Here is a 13,780-nt window from a genome sequence, read left to right as displayed (position 1 = left end):
ATAATAACAATGAGGAAATAACTGAAGGCAATACTAATACAAATACCACATAGATATTAAAAATTTATAGATAATTTTTCAATTAAGTTGGATTTCATATAGCAGCAAATACCATGAAACCATCCTTTCATGGTATTTACTAGTTTGTAGTGTGCTATGTATACCTACATTGTAGGTATACATAGCACACTACAAAACACTATAATAAGATAAATACTAAATCCTCAGTACATTCTACTTTACAATTTCATAAAGAATGATGACAGAACAACGCACAAGAAGCAAAAATATTGATATAGCCTGCTACAGAATATAATAAAATACACACCCGACGTCAAAATTTTTATTTATTTTATAGATTAAAGCTGCAGATTATACACAATTATTTGAATACATATGAAACTGATGATATAATTACCACAGTTACCAATGATTCTAAACAAACTGTTTTTGCCTTTTGGCTTATCTTATTCAAACATTTTATATCTTTAATTTTACACTAAGCATTGCAAAAAAACTTAAATTATTAGAATGAAAAATTGGTATTAACAGATGATTACAGCTACTAAAAAATACAAGACCTCAGTGCTATTTCATCATCATTTGACATTATAAACTTGAGAGCCCACTGCGCTACATTACATGCATGACTTTTCAATTTATCTGAGACTTCATTACAGTCACAATCTTTCAGAAGGCTCTGGCAAAGCGTTGTTATTTTAATTGCTGACTTAATAGGATTAGGAAAGACAACACCCTAAAGAAAATATAATGTTTAAATGTTAATAAGATGCTGAAACCCAAAAGACAGAACAATATATAACTGCTCAAAGGTATGTTAAATATATAAAAATATGAATGACACAACATTGTCAGGAAAATGTACCACAAGAGAATAACACATGCTTTGTATACTAAATTCTGAAGCTGAAATTTTTGACATTGTCAAATCTTATAAATTCTAGTATTTGTGGTCACACCTGACATTTACAGTAAATAATATTTTGATCATTTTCAATGCAGAACGTTCTGTTTTTCTGTGAGACACAGCCTTACTAGTAGCACAGTGTGATGAATATTCTCTTTATCCCTCCTCAATTGTTCTATCATTCAGATAGATTCTTTGATTGGTATACAAACATTGGTTCCTGCACTGTTTGGCATTTTCACCAGTTTTTACTATTATTATATGGTTGCATTAAGAATTGTCACAGGAAAATAACATTCCTCTGAGCTGCTAATAGATTCAACTTCAAAACAAATCATTTTTTTAAAGTAGAAAAAACAAGATTTTGTATCAAATAAGGAGCATAAACATTTGCTTGAAACATGCTCTGCATGATTTCTATCCTAGTTTGATGTGTTTAGAAATAGTGGTTTTAAATAAAGAAGAAAAGACAATTATCATGCAAAAAATCTTCAAAGCAATGAGAATTTCCAAATCTCATCCTACTTCGATAATAAGGAGTGAGCCATTGCATAACAAAGTCTTACTAATATACATATGCAAATTTTGCAAGTTTCCCTGATGGGGGCGAGGGTAAACTTGCTTTCTTGACAAGTTTTCCCCACCCGATTTTAGTAACCTTATATTTTTTTATGAAATATGTTTTTCAACGACTTTATATACAATATGCTTTATTTTCTGATGCGGGCTTCAAAAATTGACAGATGATTCCGTTCATGTTTAGCACATACCGAGTTACATGATAGATAGAATATTAATCACGTAACTCAGTATATGCTTTTGGATTCTCCTTTTTTTGAACTGTAGTAATTTCAGTACTGGATCAGAAGGTTTTGTGTGATTTATTCATTTGTAAATGATTAATTTCCTAATTATCTGCTTTAAAAAGTATTTTTCGGAAATGTACAGCTTTCTAGCAGTATTGTAAAAAAAATATATTTTTAATGTATTGTGTATACATTTCTACCCAGCACGCAACGGCATGAGTGCTAGGCAGAAGGGTGGGAGGACATCAGAATTTCGTTAGTGTAGAGAGTGCTATTTATTTTTCACTGAAAGCATTCTTCATCATTTAAAATTAAAATTTAATACATTTTCAGTTTAAATTCTCACTTTTCAAACACGACTGTATAAAACTGAAGCAGTATGTGCACGCACCATTAGTGTGTGGATAATTATAATGATATTAACCTTCTCACACAGATTTAACTTTATCAAACTTATATATTATAATGAATATACAGTGGATTCCGGTTATTTGGGCCACCGGTTAATCAGGGCAGCCGTTTATTTGGGGCAAATCTTAAAAAACAGAAACCAATGGAGAAAATAGCCAGGGTTTACTTCGCTTAATTGGGACAGCATGCCGTTTAATTGGGGCAGGAAACCGCAGCACTGGAGATTACCCTACGATACCACGTGGTTCGGTCAAAATTCTGGGGGTCACAACCATAAAACAATAAAAACAATTAGCAGTGACCTGTTTATTGAGCTTTTCTGTTAGTGAAATCTATCATAAACGGACAGTAAACTCGATCTTACTGAATTTGCGATAATACCGACAGCTGGAATTCTGTGGGTTATTATGGTGAAATGTGTTTACACTTCCATGAAATCTTCAATCATATAAAAAAAATTAATTTTCAGATCTTCTCTTCATTCCTATTTTTAAAGCTTTGTAACTCGTTACTCCGTTCTCACTTCACATATTGTGTTACTTGCAATTTGTGTGTGCCGTGTTCTTTGTTATTGATTGCTTATCTTTTTAGTGTTTTAAATTTTAAGCCCTGGAATGGACTGTATATACATATGCGGTTGATAGGCACAATTGCTGATAGCAGTTTGAGAACTGTTCTGCTGGATAGTATTGACACACGCACGCACGCATGCACTCTTTTGCAAGAGAAATTAGTAGTATACTGATGAACTGCTTGCAGCAATTCACAATTTCTGGAACCCAGAAGAAAAAAATCCATAGAATACAATATCTACATCTCTTGTGGGACTTGGATAGTGTAGTGTAGAGTAATGTCTTCACATTATGCTTTCTTCTCCACTTTCGACATCCTGCTATGAACTGTTTCCAGTTTTTTCCACCTCCTGAAATATTAGATTCAAGGAATACATCTGAGGAAATGGGTAGTTTCTATTTTCCTACAGTCTATTATGTTTCCCCACTTTTAGCATACTTGCCAGCCATTACATTATTTTTTACTTTTTACTCCAATGCATATCAGTATACTAACGTCGCTGGAAATTCTAACTTGATAAACTTCTACATGCTTGCACTGCTATATAACTAACGTATCTTTATTATATATATATATATATATATATATATATAGCGAGCAAGTAGAATACGTGAACAGAATTTATAAATAACTAAACAATAGAATCTAGGAGCGAGAGAAATACTGGAAATACTTGTTTGTTTTGTTTGTTATTTGGTTTTTAGGAGCATTAGCAACTAAGGCCATATTGCTCCGGGATATGCGGTGGTCATTCCCTGACCTTTCCGCATTCTCCGTATTTGGTGGTGACGGGCTCGAACCCCGGTCTAATCAAGAAGCGTGTGCTATGCACTGCTGCTCCTTCCCACCTGGCTACGGAGGCGCCCACACTGGAAATACTAAAAGGAGAAGAGCTGATTAATGCCATCAAAAATAACATGATAAAACATTACATCAGTCTTAATATGTTAAAAGCAAGTAATAGATAAGTTAGTGGCAACAGAACGCTATACTAGCCATTACTGGTCCTTAGTTCAAACCTGGAAAGGATACATATAAATAGAATAAAGTAGAGAAAATAATATAATATAATAGATAAATCATAAAGGTAGAAGATAACATAGATAAGTATGGTATGTTAATTATAGGAGATAGTAACACAATGAAAGGGACTTTTTCAAGGGCTAACCCTTTCAATGTGTCCTCCTATAATTAACTGGGCTATCAGTTTCTGATATCATCTGCCTGTTAAACGTTGCCGAATGGTGATAAAAGATATCATTGGGATGGAAGGTTTAAGTTAAAGTTAAACAAAAAGAATTTTGTGGTAGTTAACAATAGGTGGAAATTTGTGGTAGTTAACAGGCTAGATGACTTTAGCCCGACCGATAGCTAAAACACAACGAAAAGTAGAGGCAATTGAGAACCAGTAGCATCTTATTAATGGGTGGTACAGTAGCTAAAGCTAAAGAAGGAGAACGGAAAAAGGGTTTAAGAATAGGGATAGTACCTCAATCCCCCTCGAATTGCTCTAATAGTTCATGAGGTAAGAAGAATAGAAAAAGACAGCACATAGTTAAAAGTAGATATATAAATAATATATATATATATATATTATTTATATATATATATATAAAAAAAAAATAATATATATATATATATATATATATATATATATATATATATATATATATATATATATATATATATCTGATAATTCAAAATAAAACAAAATAAAACAAAATAAAATAAAATAAAACATAAGCCAGTAGTATGGCAAAAATTGCAGAGCGAAAATTAACATAAAAATAACTATCGGCTATTGTTTATGTCTTATTAGCTTTACTTCTCCCTCTTGGTTGGTTTATTTTATTTTACGTTATTTTTATGTTAATTTTCACTCTACAGTTTTTGCCATACTACTGGCTTATGTTTTATTTTATTTTATTTTGAATTATCGGATATATCTGGGCTTCATGTGGAGGTTGTGCATTTTGCTGCCTCTAATGATAGCTTAATATCTATTTATTTATTTTCTTATTTTATGTTAAACTTTTAAGCCATTATTTAAATATATATATATATATATATATATATATATATATATATATATAGGGCAATATAGTGAAAAATTTAACATACTAAAATAAGCAGCAAGAAGAAAAGAAAAGCATATTTTTCTTATTATTACAATCAAAATGATGCTTTTAAAACAAATTCTTACCTCTGTTTTTTCTTCTATCCTCTTCAGGTACTCAACAAGACACTGTTGTTCATCTCGAAGGCTACTGAGGATGTCACTTTCCTTACATATCTTTTGCAATAAGCAGATATCTTTACTTTCATTTTCTTGAACTGCATAAACAGTGTCACTTTCAGCACCATTTTTATCAGACATATGGGACTCTAATTCTTTATTTTCTGAAGAGTCTTTACTTTTTTGCAAAGCAATTTGAAGAGCTAGTGCATTTTCAATGCAAACAAGTCTGTGCTTTAAGGAAAAATACAAAGCATATAAATCAGAAAGAAGAACATCTGACAATCTACTGAACAAATAAAATAAAAATTTGCTTCTCTTCAGACAGTTTGTGTGGTTATTAGTTTCAGTAACTTGTGAAATATTTTTATCGTCTATTTCACACGAATGTATATCATATGCTTCTTCTTTAACAAAACAATTCAAGATATCATCTTCAGATTTTTTATGATCAAAGTTGATTATATCAGCACTTGGATGACTAGTTTGTGAACTGGTGGCATTATTAATGGAATCATTTTCAGAGTTTCCTTTAAAAATACAACTATTGTGGGTATATGTTTCCTCAATAACATTCTCTGAGTTCACGGATATACCATCATTGAATTCTGAAGATACTTTTAACCATTCGTTTGTGTCTAAATTTGTCTGAAATGAACTCCTTTCTGACTTAGGTGGAAAAGCATCATTCCTACATAAAGAGGAACCAACTTTATTATCATGAAATTTACACTCTACACCAGCACTGATGTTAGTGGATGCCTTATCATTGACAGAAGTATCACATTTCAGTTTTGCCTTCAAAGTATCACATTGTTTGCTAAGAGACTCAAGGAGATTTATAGAAAAGTAGACCATTAAAATTAAGAATTGCATATCAACAGCTGGAACCTCTTCAATATACAAAAATATTTCAGGAAGGCAACTTAAAAATGAATCTTCTGAAATAACAACACTGGTTCTTTCTGCATTCCATAAGAATTTTTTAAAGTTTTCATAAAGACTTTGGTTAAAACCTTTATCAAGTGCAAGAGACAAGAAAGTGCCTATCTTAATATTCTGTGGAAATTCTGGAATGTTAACATACACTTCTCCAGATGTATTCCAAAGGATATCTGTAAAAGTTCAATTCAGTTTATTAAAAATTTAATTCTAGATTTATATTAAAAGCAATGCTCAAAATCCAATTCATATTTATTTGATTATGAATTCATTCAACCATATCCAATCCATATTTATTACAAGAATATTATTAAAAAGTGTTAGCGTTATTGGTAACAAATGCTAAGGCTAATCATTCCTATCTGCAGGGAGTTTTTTTTTTTTTAATGAAAATGGAAATTCTTATACACAGCATACACGTGAACACAGAAAGAAATATCTTGAAACCCTGAATTGGATATATAAGTGTTCAAGGTTGCCAAACAAATGATCTGAATATAGTTATGGTTAGCTAGGTCCAGAGATGTACAGAAAAAAAATAATAATAAATAAAATAAAAAAATAATAAATAAATAAATAAAATAAAAATAATAAATAAATAAATAAAATAAAAATGAAAAACAGACTGAAGATGGCAGGTCACAATATTAAAATTTTTATAGGCAGATTAGTTCTAAAAGTTCTAATTTGAAAAATATATACACAACTCTTCCCCACATAAGAGAAAAAAAATTGAATTCAATAATCGCTTATAAAGAAAACACTTGATAGTCTTGAATATCCAAATACTAAACATTTTAGCTTCTGTTTCTAGGCTTGGCTCAGCAGTAAGAATGAAGAAGCTAAAGCAAAACAGGATCACATACCACCTTTTCTTTAAACTGTAGTTTTACGCTTATAAACTAAAACAGCTCTTAGTATGCTGTTTGTGAATGTGCAGATGTACATTCCTGCACATGTTGCATAGATCCAAGTCTTCTTAGGGCTGTGCAGAAACTAGGGTTGTTGTTGTTGTTGTTGTTATTTGGTTTTTAAGAGCATTAGCAACTAAGGTCATATTGCTCCGGGATATGCGGTGGTGACTGGCTCGAACCCCGGTCTAATCAAGAAGCGTGTGCTACGCACTACTGCTCTTTCCCACCTGGCTACGGAGGCGCCTCCAGAAAATAGGAGATCAGGTAACTAGCATCTTGCTACTCAAGCTAGAAGTTATTAGTTGAAGGTCCTTCAACCAATACTGCCCAGGTTACTCAAACTAGGCAGTAGTAACATCATTATCTCAGAAACTGGAAGAAAAATAACAAGATTATTTATATTGGGGTGGGGAAAGTGTAGTGATTAAACCTTCTTTTGGAATAATGGTTGCACAAATGACTGAAAATGTCCTTGACTAGGGTGACCAGGCATCCAGGTCCCCCCAGATTGAGTTTTGTTTCAGTGTCCAGAATTTTTTTTTTTATAGATGTACTGAAGTCCCAGTTTTTTTTTCTAGTAATAGTAATGGTTTACGCAGTAGCTTTTTTCCCATTGATACATAATTATTTTGGAAGCCAAACAACTTAATTTACTTGTCTTAAATAGAATGTCACATTAAGAAGAGTATGGTGCATTAAGGCAACTGCCCCACATGCTTACTGTCTGAAACTCGTTGGTAGTACTGAGAATTCATTGCTAACATTCTTTGTAGTACTCTATTCACTATTCCTTCTAATTCTTGGAAATATTCAAGACATAATTTCCAACCGTCTTTTCAAACTCTTGCAAAGTTCAGTCAATCACAGCTCTGTATATGCATTACACTCTGATACCTGGTGAAAGCAACAATGTGACCCATTATTTGTGATATTTCAAGAGGAGAAGAAAGAATAGAAAATATTATTTTTGATAGATAACTGAAGTGGACATCCAAATCAACAACAACACACCTACAGAGATGTGTTGTGGATTTGGCAAAGCTTTTTCCACCGGGATAACCTCGAAGGAAGTTATCACAGGGAGGTGATCCCTTTCATCGTGGTTCTCCTCCACCTCTCTTACCCTCTCTCAGTGAAAGGGGAGAGGGAGAGAGAGAGAGAGAGAGAGAGAGAGAGAGAGAGAGAGAGAGAGAGAGAGAGAGAGAGAGAGAGGGAGGAGGAATCAAACAGAAAATACATGGATAGACACGTAGGTGTTGGCTCATTATCAGTGGGCATATGCTCACTAATATATAACCCTTTCCATTAATGGATCAACACTAACCCAAAGGACATTCACAAATTTTTAAGAAAGGGAAACACAAATGCATCATCAAGGTCTACTTATTTGTTATTCGGTTTTTTTTTTTAGGAGCATTAGCAACTAAGGCCATATTGCTCCGGGGATATGCGGTGGTCATTCCCTGACCTTTCTGCATCCTCCGTATTAGGTGGTCACGGGCTCGAACCTCAGTCTAATCAAGAAGCGTGTGCTACGCATTGCTACTCCTTCCCACCTGGGTCTACCTGGGGCAGTAAATGTCAGTCCCAGGTGTTTATAGGTTCCACAGCTTTTCTTGGCAAACAGATGGAGCAAATTGTCAACAAAACTGCTACATTAAAGGCAAATATGGCTACTACCTCTATTTTGGTAGTAAATTGCATAGGGATAGCAATCCTTCACGGGCAGATCCATTCCTTAAGTGTAATAGCAAAATTAGGAATTTTTTTTTTTTTTTTTTTTATGAAAACCCCAAACACAAGAGGTATTAGAACCTATAGTACTTAGTACCGTGCTTGGGTTGGAGGTTGAGAAGACGAAAGAAGATATTTGTTGACATTAGATTTGAACTTCTGTAGACTAATTTTCAGGATATACGTATGAAGGAAACAGAAAGCAGCAGTTGAATGAATAAACAAGGAAGATGAAAAGTTGGTTCTGTGAGTTTGAAATTGGGCAGAAAATGGATGTTGGCTGGTAGCGGCACGTGTTCGGACTGTTTTGAAAGAGGGAGAATGGGAATCACAGAAGTCAATTTTAAATCTCCCGAATACTCAGGGAAACCTCAAGAGGAGACTGAGTCAGTGTCTAGGTATATTAGGTTTCAAACTGGTTAGCACACCACCCATGAGGGGTGAAAGCACATTAGTTTGTTTGTTATTTGTTTTTTAGGAGCATTAGCAACTAAGGCCATGTTGCTCGGGGATATGCGGTGGTCATTCCCTGACCTTTGCGCATCCTCCGTATTTGGTGGGCATGGGCTCGAACCCCAGTCTAATCAAGAAGCGTGTGCTATGCACTGCTGCTCCTGCCCACATGGCTACAGAGGCGCCTCGCAGCACATTAGACCTTGTGTTCGTGTCAGCAAATTGTGTGGCTAATCAAAACCCTACAAGCAACATACAGTCTGATCATAACCCCATCATTCTCTCTGTGCAAACAGAAATGCCCATCACTTTTGGAAGAAGGAAAGTCACAACCAAAACAATTACAGCGCCCAAATACCTTAATCCTGAACCTGATGACAAGATGGATTTCTCTCTATGCTGCAACGAAGAAACTAACCATCGCAGAGCATTCAAAGGCCTGGTGGAATCCAAAAGTCTCTGAAAGTTTCCATGTTAAACAGAATTTGCACAAAAAAGTGGAAAAACTCTAGCTCACCCATGGACAGAACTGCCTATTCCCGAGCTAGGGCGCTTTTTATTCGGAACAAGAGGGAGGCAATAAAACTTCACCTAGAGGATACCATAAATAAGTGGAAGCCCTAACATAGAATCCAATCAGAGGACGCCATTGACTCACTCAATATGAGCAGCTGGCTCGACCATATAACTAGGTTCGCTGCTCAGCCAGAATCCACTACACCAATGGAATTCCCAATCAATCCGATTTCGACAGACCCTTAAATTCAGTTCACCTCACCAAATACCAGCTGATTGACGCAATGAATAGCTTAGCACCTACGGTTGCATCAGGTGCCGATGGAATTTCTCAGTTTATGCTGAAATGCCTCAGTACATTTGTTGTTGATCCTATGCTGTCATTATTTAACAAGATCCTTAATCAAAATTTTTTTCCTCCTATGTGGCATGTCTATCTAGTAAGACTGTTGCCGAAAACATGCTCTGCTTCTCAGCCCAGTCACTTCCGTCCAATTTCCTCTGTATCATGCCTATTAAAGCGCTTTGAGAAATCTCTTCTAAGAACATTAACCATCAAAATTATGCCACAACAGCTACCACAGATCCACTATGCTACCAGGTCAAGATCCACTGCTACAAATCTAGTCACCACCACTACCAAGATCCTCGACGCATTTGAGCACCGTTCGGAAATCACCATTACGTATATCGACATCCAAGCAGCATTTGATTCCACATCCGTTCACGCATTGGCAAGGCTACTACATGAGTATTACCTCATTGGTGGAGATGTGCTCTGGTTCATTCAGACAATGCTGGAGAACAGGACTATTATTGTGCGCGATGGCAATCTGCACTATACCAGGACTATTACAGCTGGAGTCCCACAAGGCGGGGTCCTGTCCGGAATCTTATTCTCAGCTGTTCTCGTGCCTTTTGTGACAGGCCGAACTAACATCCTCACCTTTGCCGATGACATAAAACTGTTTACTCCCATCAGCCCTGGAGCCACTGCTGAATACATCAATGCCTTAATCCTTCAGAAAATCCAGAACCTTGAGGCCTTCCTCTCCAGTTTCGGACTTCAAATCAATCCTGAGAAGTCAAAACAGTTGACTTTCTCTCTCAGATAGAGCCCAATAATAGTACAACCCATTTTAAGAGGATGCGCGATTTCTGCCATCCAACAACATACAGATCTGGGCATTATTTTTGATCAAAAGCTCTCCTTTCTATCGCATATAGACCACTTGCAAATAAAGTTCTCTCGACTCCAGTGGATGATTAAACAACAACTAATGCACGTCCACGACCAGGCTGTTGGGTGCAGATATATTAAGACGTGTTTATCCGGTCATACTCTATGACGCCGAAGTCTGGACCTCAACTGCTACGACCCATCTTAGACGGATTTTCGCGGGTGAATTCTGGCTACTGAAGTGGGCCATATGGAAATTTCGGCTTCCCCCTACACCAAGGACCACCCAGATGGCGGCAGCTCTCAACATGAGACGTCTTCCTGACATCATTCACGAGAGAAGACTCATCTTTGCCATCAAAATAATGGTCGGCATTATTTCAGTACTAGATTTCTGGGCTAACTGCAGACGGAGGATCCCGGTCCCCAGCCTTAGGGCTAATTCAATCCTACAGGCCATTCCAAACCGGTTAAAGCTATCTGATCAGTTCCTACTTGTGCAAATGCTGCAAGACATACAATCCTTGGAGAGCGACCTCTACAAATTCGCAGTCGACAAGGAATATAGGCAGAAAGTACTCGGTCGACTTCCTTCCTAGGACCACGTCAGAGGACCTTAGAACCTCCTCCCGGAGACCTATTCATCACTGCTTTTTTTTTTTTTTTTTGTTTTTGTTTATTATGTTGTGTGATTTCTTTTATGTAAACCCCTGGCTTGTAGCTCTGAAGGAAGTTGAATACAGCAATGTGCTTTCTGTATATAATAAAGAGTTCTTCTTCTAAGAACAGTGCCCATGGAAGTATCTATAGAAAAGGCATGCAGCAGAAACAGTATGTCTATGAGGCAGCGAGTGCAGAGACTCTGTTAGAGAGGAGTCATTAATTAACATAACTGTCCTCTTCTGAAAGGAATCCAGAAGCTTGAGAGAGGTTTTGGGGGCACTGCCCCAGATGTGGAAACAATATTCCATGGTTGGGCAGATTTGCGATTTGTACAGAGTGAACAGTTGTTTGGAAGAAAAGTAACACCGAGAGCTAAAGAGAAAACAAGATTTTTTAGATGCAGAAAAAGCAATATTTGTAATGTGCTTGCACCAAGAGAGATTAGAAGTCAGGGTATTCCCCAAAAGAGATATATCATTTCCCCTAAAAATCGGAGTGCTACCAAAGATAAAAAGATAAGCATAGGAGCAGAAGAATCTTTTTGCGAGATATATGACAACACTGAGTTTTAGAAGGATTGAAATCAATTAAGTTGTCTTTCCCCCACTGGAGATCGACATATAAGGAATTAGTAGCAGATATTTTAGAAGTTGAAGCTGATTGAGCAGGGCAAGTGGAAAGTGGAATGCAATGTGCTATCATCGGCAAAACTATGGATAGAATTTCCAGTCAATGGAAGTAGGTCATTAATATACAACAAGAAAAGAGTGGGGGAAAGAACTGAACTTTGGGGGAACACCAGCATTAGTAGAGAAGTTAGAAGAGAGAGAGCCATCTACCATCACCTTCACAGTGAGCAATCGGAGAGAAAACTGGATAATCAATTACAAAAAACAGCTGGGAAACCAAAGATGGAAGATTGTTTAGACGACCTTTATGCCAAACACAATCCTTGGAGATTTAAGAGCAACTGCTTGTGTTTCCCCGAACGTTTTCCATTGAATTTGTCCATAAATGGGTAAAATAAGACAGAATATCACCAGTGGACAGACACTGATAGAATCCATACTGGCGATTGTTGATCAGACGAAAGGTTTCTAGGTAGTTTAAGAATTGTCGGTTAATTGATTTCTCCATTACTTTAGAAAGAGTAGAAGTAATTGCAATGGGACGATAATTGGATGGGAGGGATTTGTCACCCTTTTTAGGAACTGGCTGGATATGAGCAAATTTCCAAGCAGAAGGAAAAACACCTTTGGAATAAGAAAGTGAAAAAAGGCGGCAAAGAACAGGAGTAAGTTCAGGAGCACAGGTTTTGAGAACAAGTGGAGAAATACCATCAGGACCTAGAGCTTTCTTAGCATCAAGATTTGTCAAAATCCTTCTGACAGAAGACCACAGGAGGCATTGAATGGAGCCTGCTGGAAATGGTGGGAGGTGTTTTACCAAGATCATTAATACATGAGTTGGAAGAAAAATGGGATGCTAGCAGGCCAGCTTTATCCTTGGCTGATGTGACAAGAGAACCATCTGGTTTTGACAGAGGTGGGAGCAGAGATGGACAAAAGTTGCGGCAAATAGCTTTGGCAAGAGACTAGAATGCTCGGCTACCATTAGGGCAAGATGCAAGTTTTCTAATCTTAGCCTGTTCAAAATCTAGTTTGGAGTGATTAATAACTGCTTTACAATTGTTGCGAGCTTTGGTGTAGGCAGAAAATGAAACTGAAGAATTGGAAACAAGCCAATTACGAAATGCAATATTCTTCTCTTGAAAAGCCTTAGCACATTTATTGGAAAACCAAGGTTTAGATAAAGGATGAGATTTTAAAGTGGAGTGTGGAATAAAGGATTCCATTCCTACAAGAATAATTTCACTACTACGATCTGAGCAAACAGTGACATCAGAAGTTTTGAAACAGTAATCCGACCAAGGAAAAGAAATCTCGCAGGTCGTCCCATTTTGCATTCTTGTAATGCCAAACAATACGAGGTTGGGAATAGCCATGAGATAAAGGCTCCATTGGAGAAGAGAGAATCACGAAGTTGTGATCTGAGGTGCCTAAAGGACCACTCACTTTGACCGTGTATTTAGAAGGGTTGTTTGCGAGAAAAAGATGAAGCATGTTGGCTGTATGGTTAGAATTGTCTGGTATTCTTGTAGGTAAATGAACAATCTGTGCAAGTTCATTAGTAATTGCAAAAGCCTCACCATCTCGACCAATTTGGTCGGTGTGACTAGAAAATGGAAGCCAGCTGGAGTTGTGAACATTAAAATCACCATGGAAAATTACCTTACTGTTAGGAAAGTTGGACTGGAGAAAGTAAAGTTGCAAAGAGATAAAGTCAAAGAGCTCCAAGTGATGAGTGGATTTGGGAGAACAGTAGAGACAACAGATGAATTTGACACAATGAGGTAGAGAGATT

The 13,780-nt window shown here is 36.4% G+C and overlaps 1 protein-coding gene across 1 annotated transcript in view; it reads right to left on the bottom strand.

Moving 5' to 3' along the window:
- Positions 1-565: 565 nt before the first annotated feature.
- LOC150078036 (uncharacterized) overlaps positions 566-13,780 on the bottom strand; it is a 321,641-nt gene continuing 308,426 nt past the window's right edge. Inside the window, exons 18-19 of the mRNA XM_090384437.1 lie at positions 4,922-6,069; positions 566-757 (exon numbers count right to left, since the gene is read on the bottom strand). Coding sequence (XP_090240563.1) covers positions 566-757; positions 4,922-6,069 — 1,340 coding nt within the window. The remainder of the gene's footprint in view (positions 758-4,921; positions 6,070-13,780) is intronic.

This window comes from Mastigoproctus giganteus, chromosome 11, assembly GCF_048544385.1.
Source record: "Mastigoproctus giganteus isolate SK-2022 chromosome 11, ASM4854438v1, whole genome shotgun sequence".
NCBI classification, from domain to species: Eukaryota; Metazoa; Arthropoda; class Arachnida; order Uropygi; family Thelyphonidae; genus Mastigoproctus; species Mastigoproctus giganteus.
Note: the sequence above shows the minus strand (reverse complement) of the source record. Positions and strands in the feature narration are given on the sequence as shown.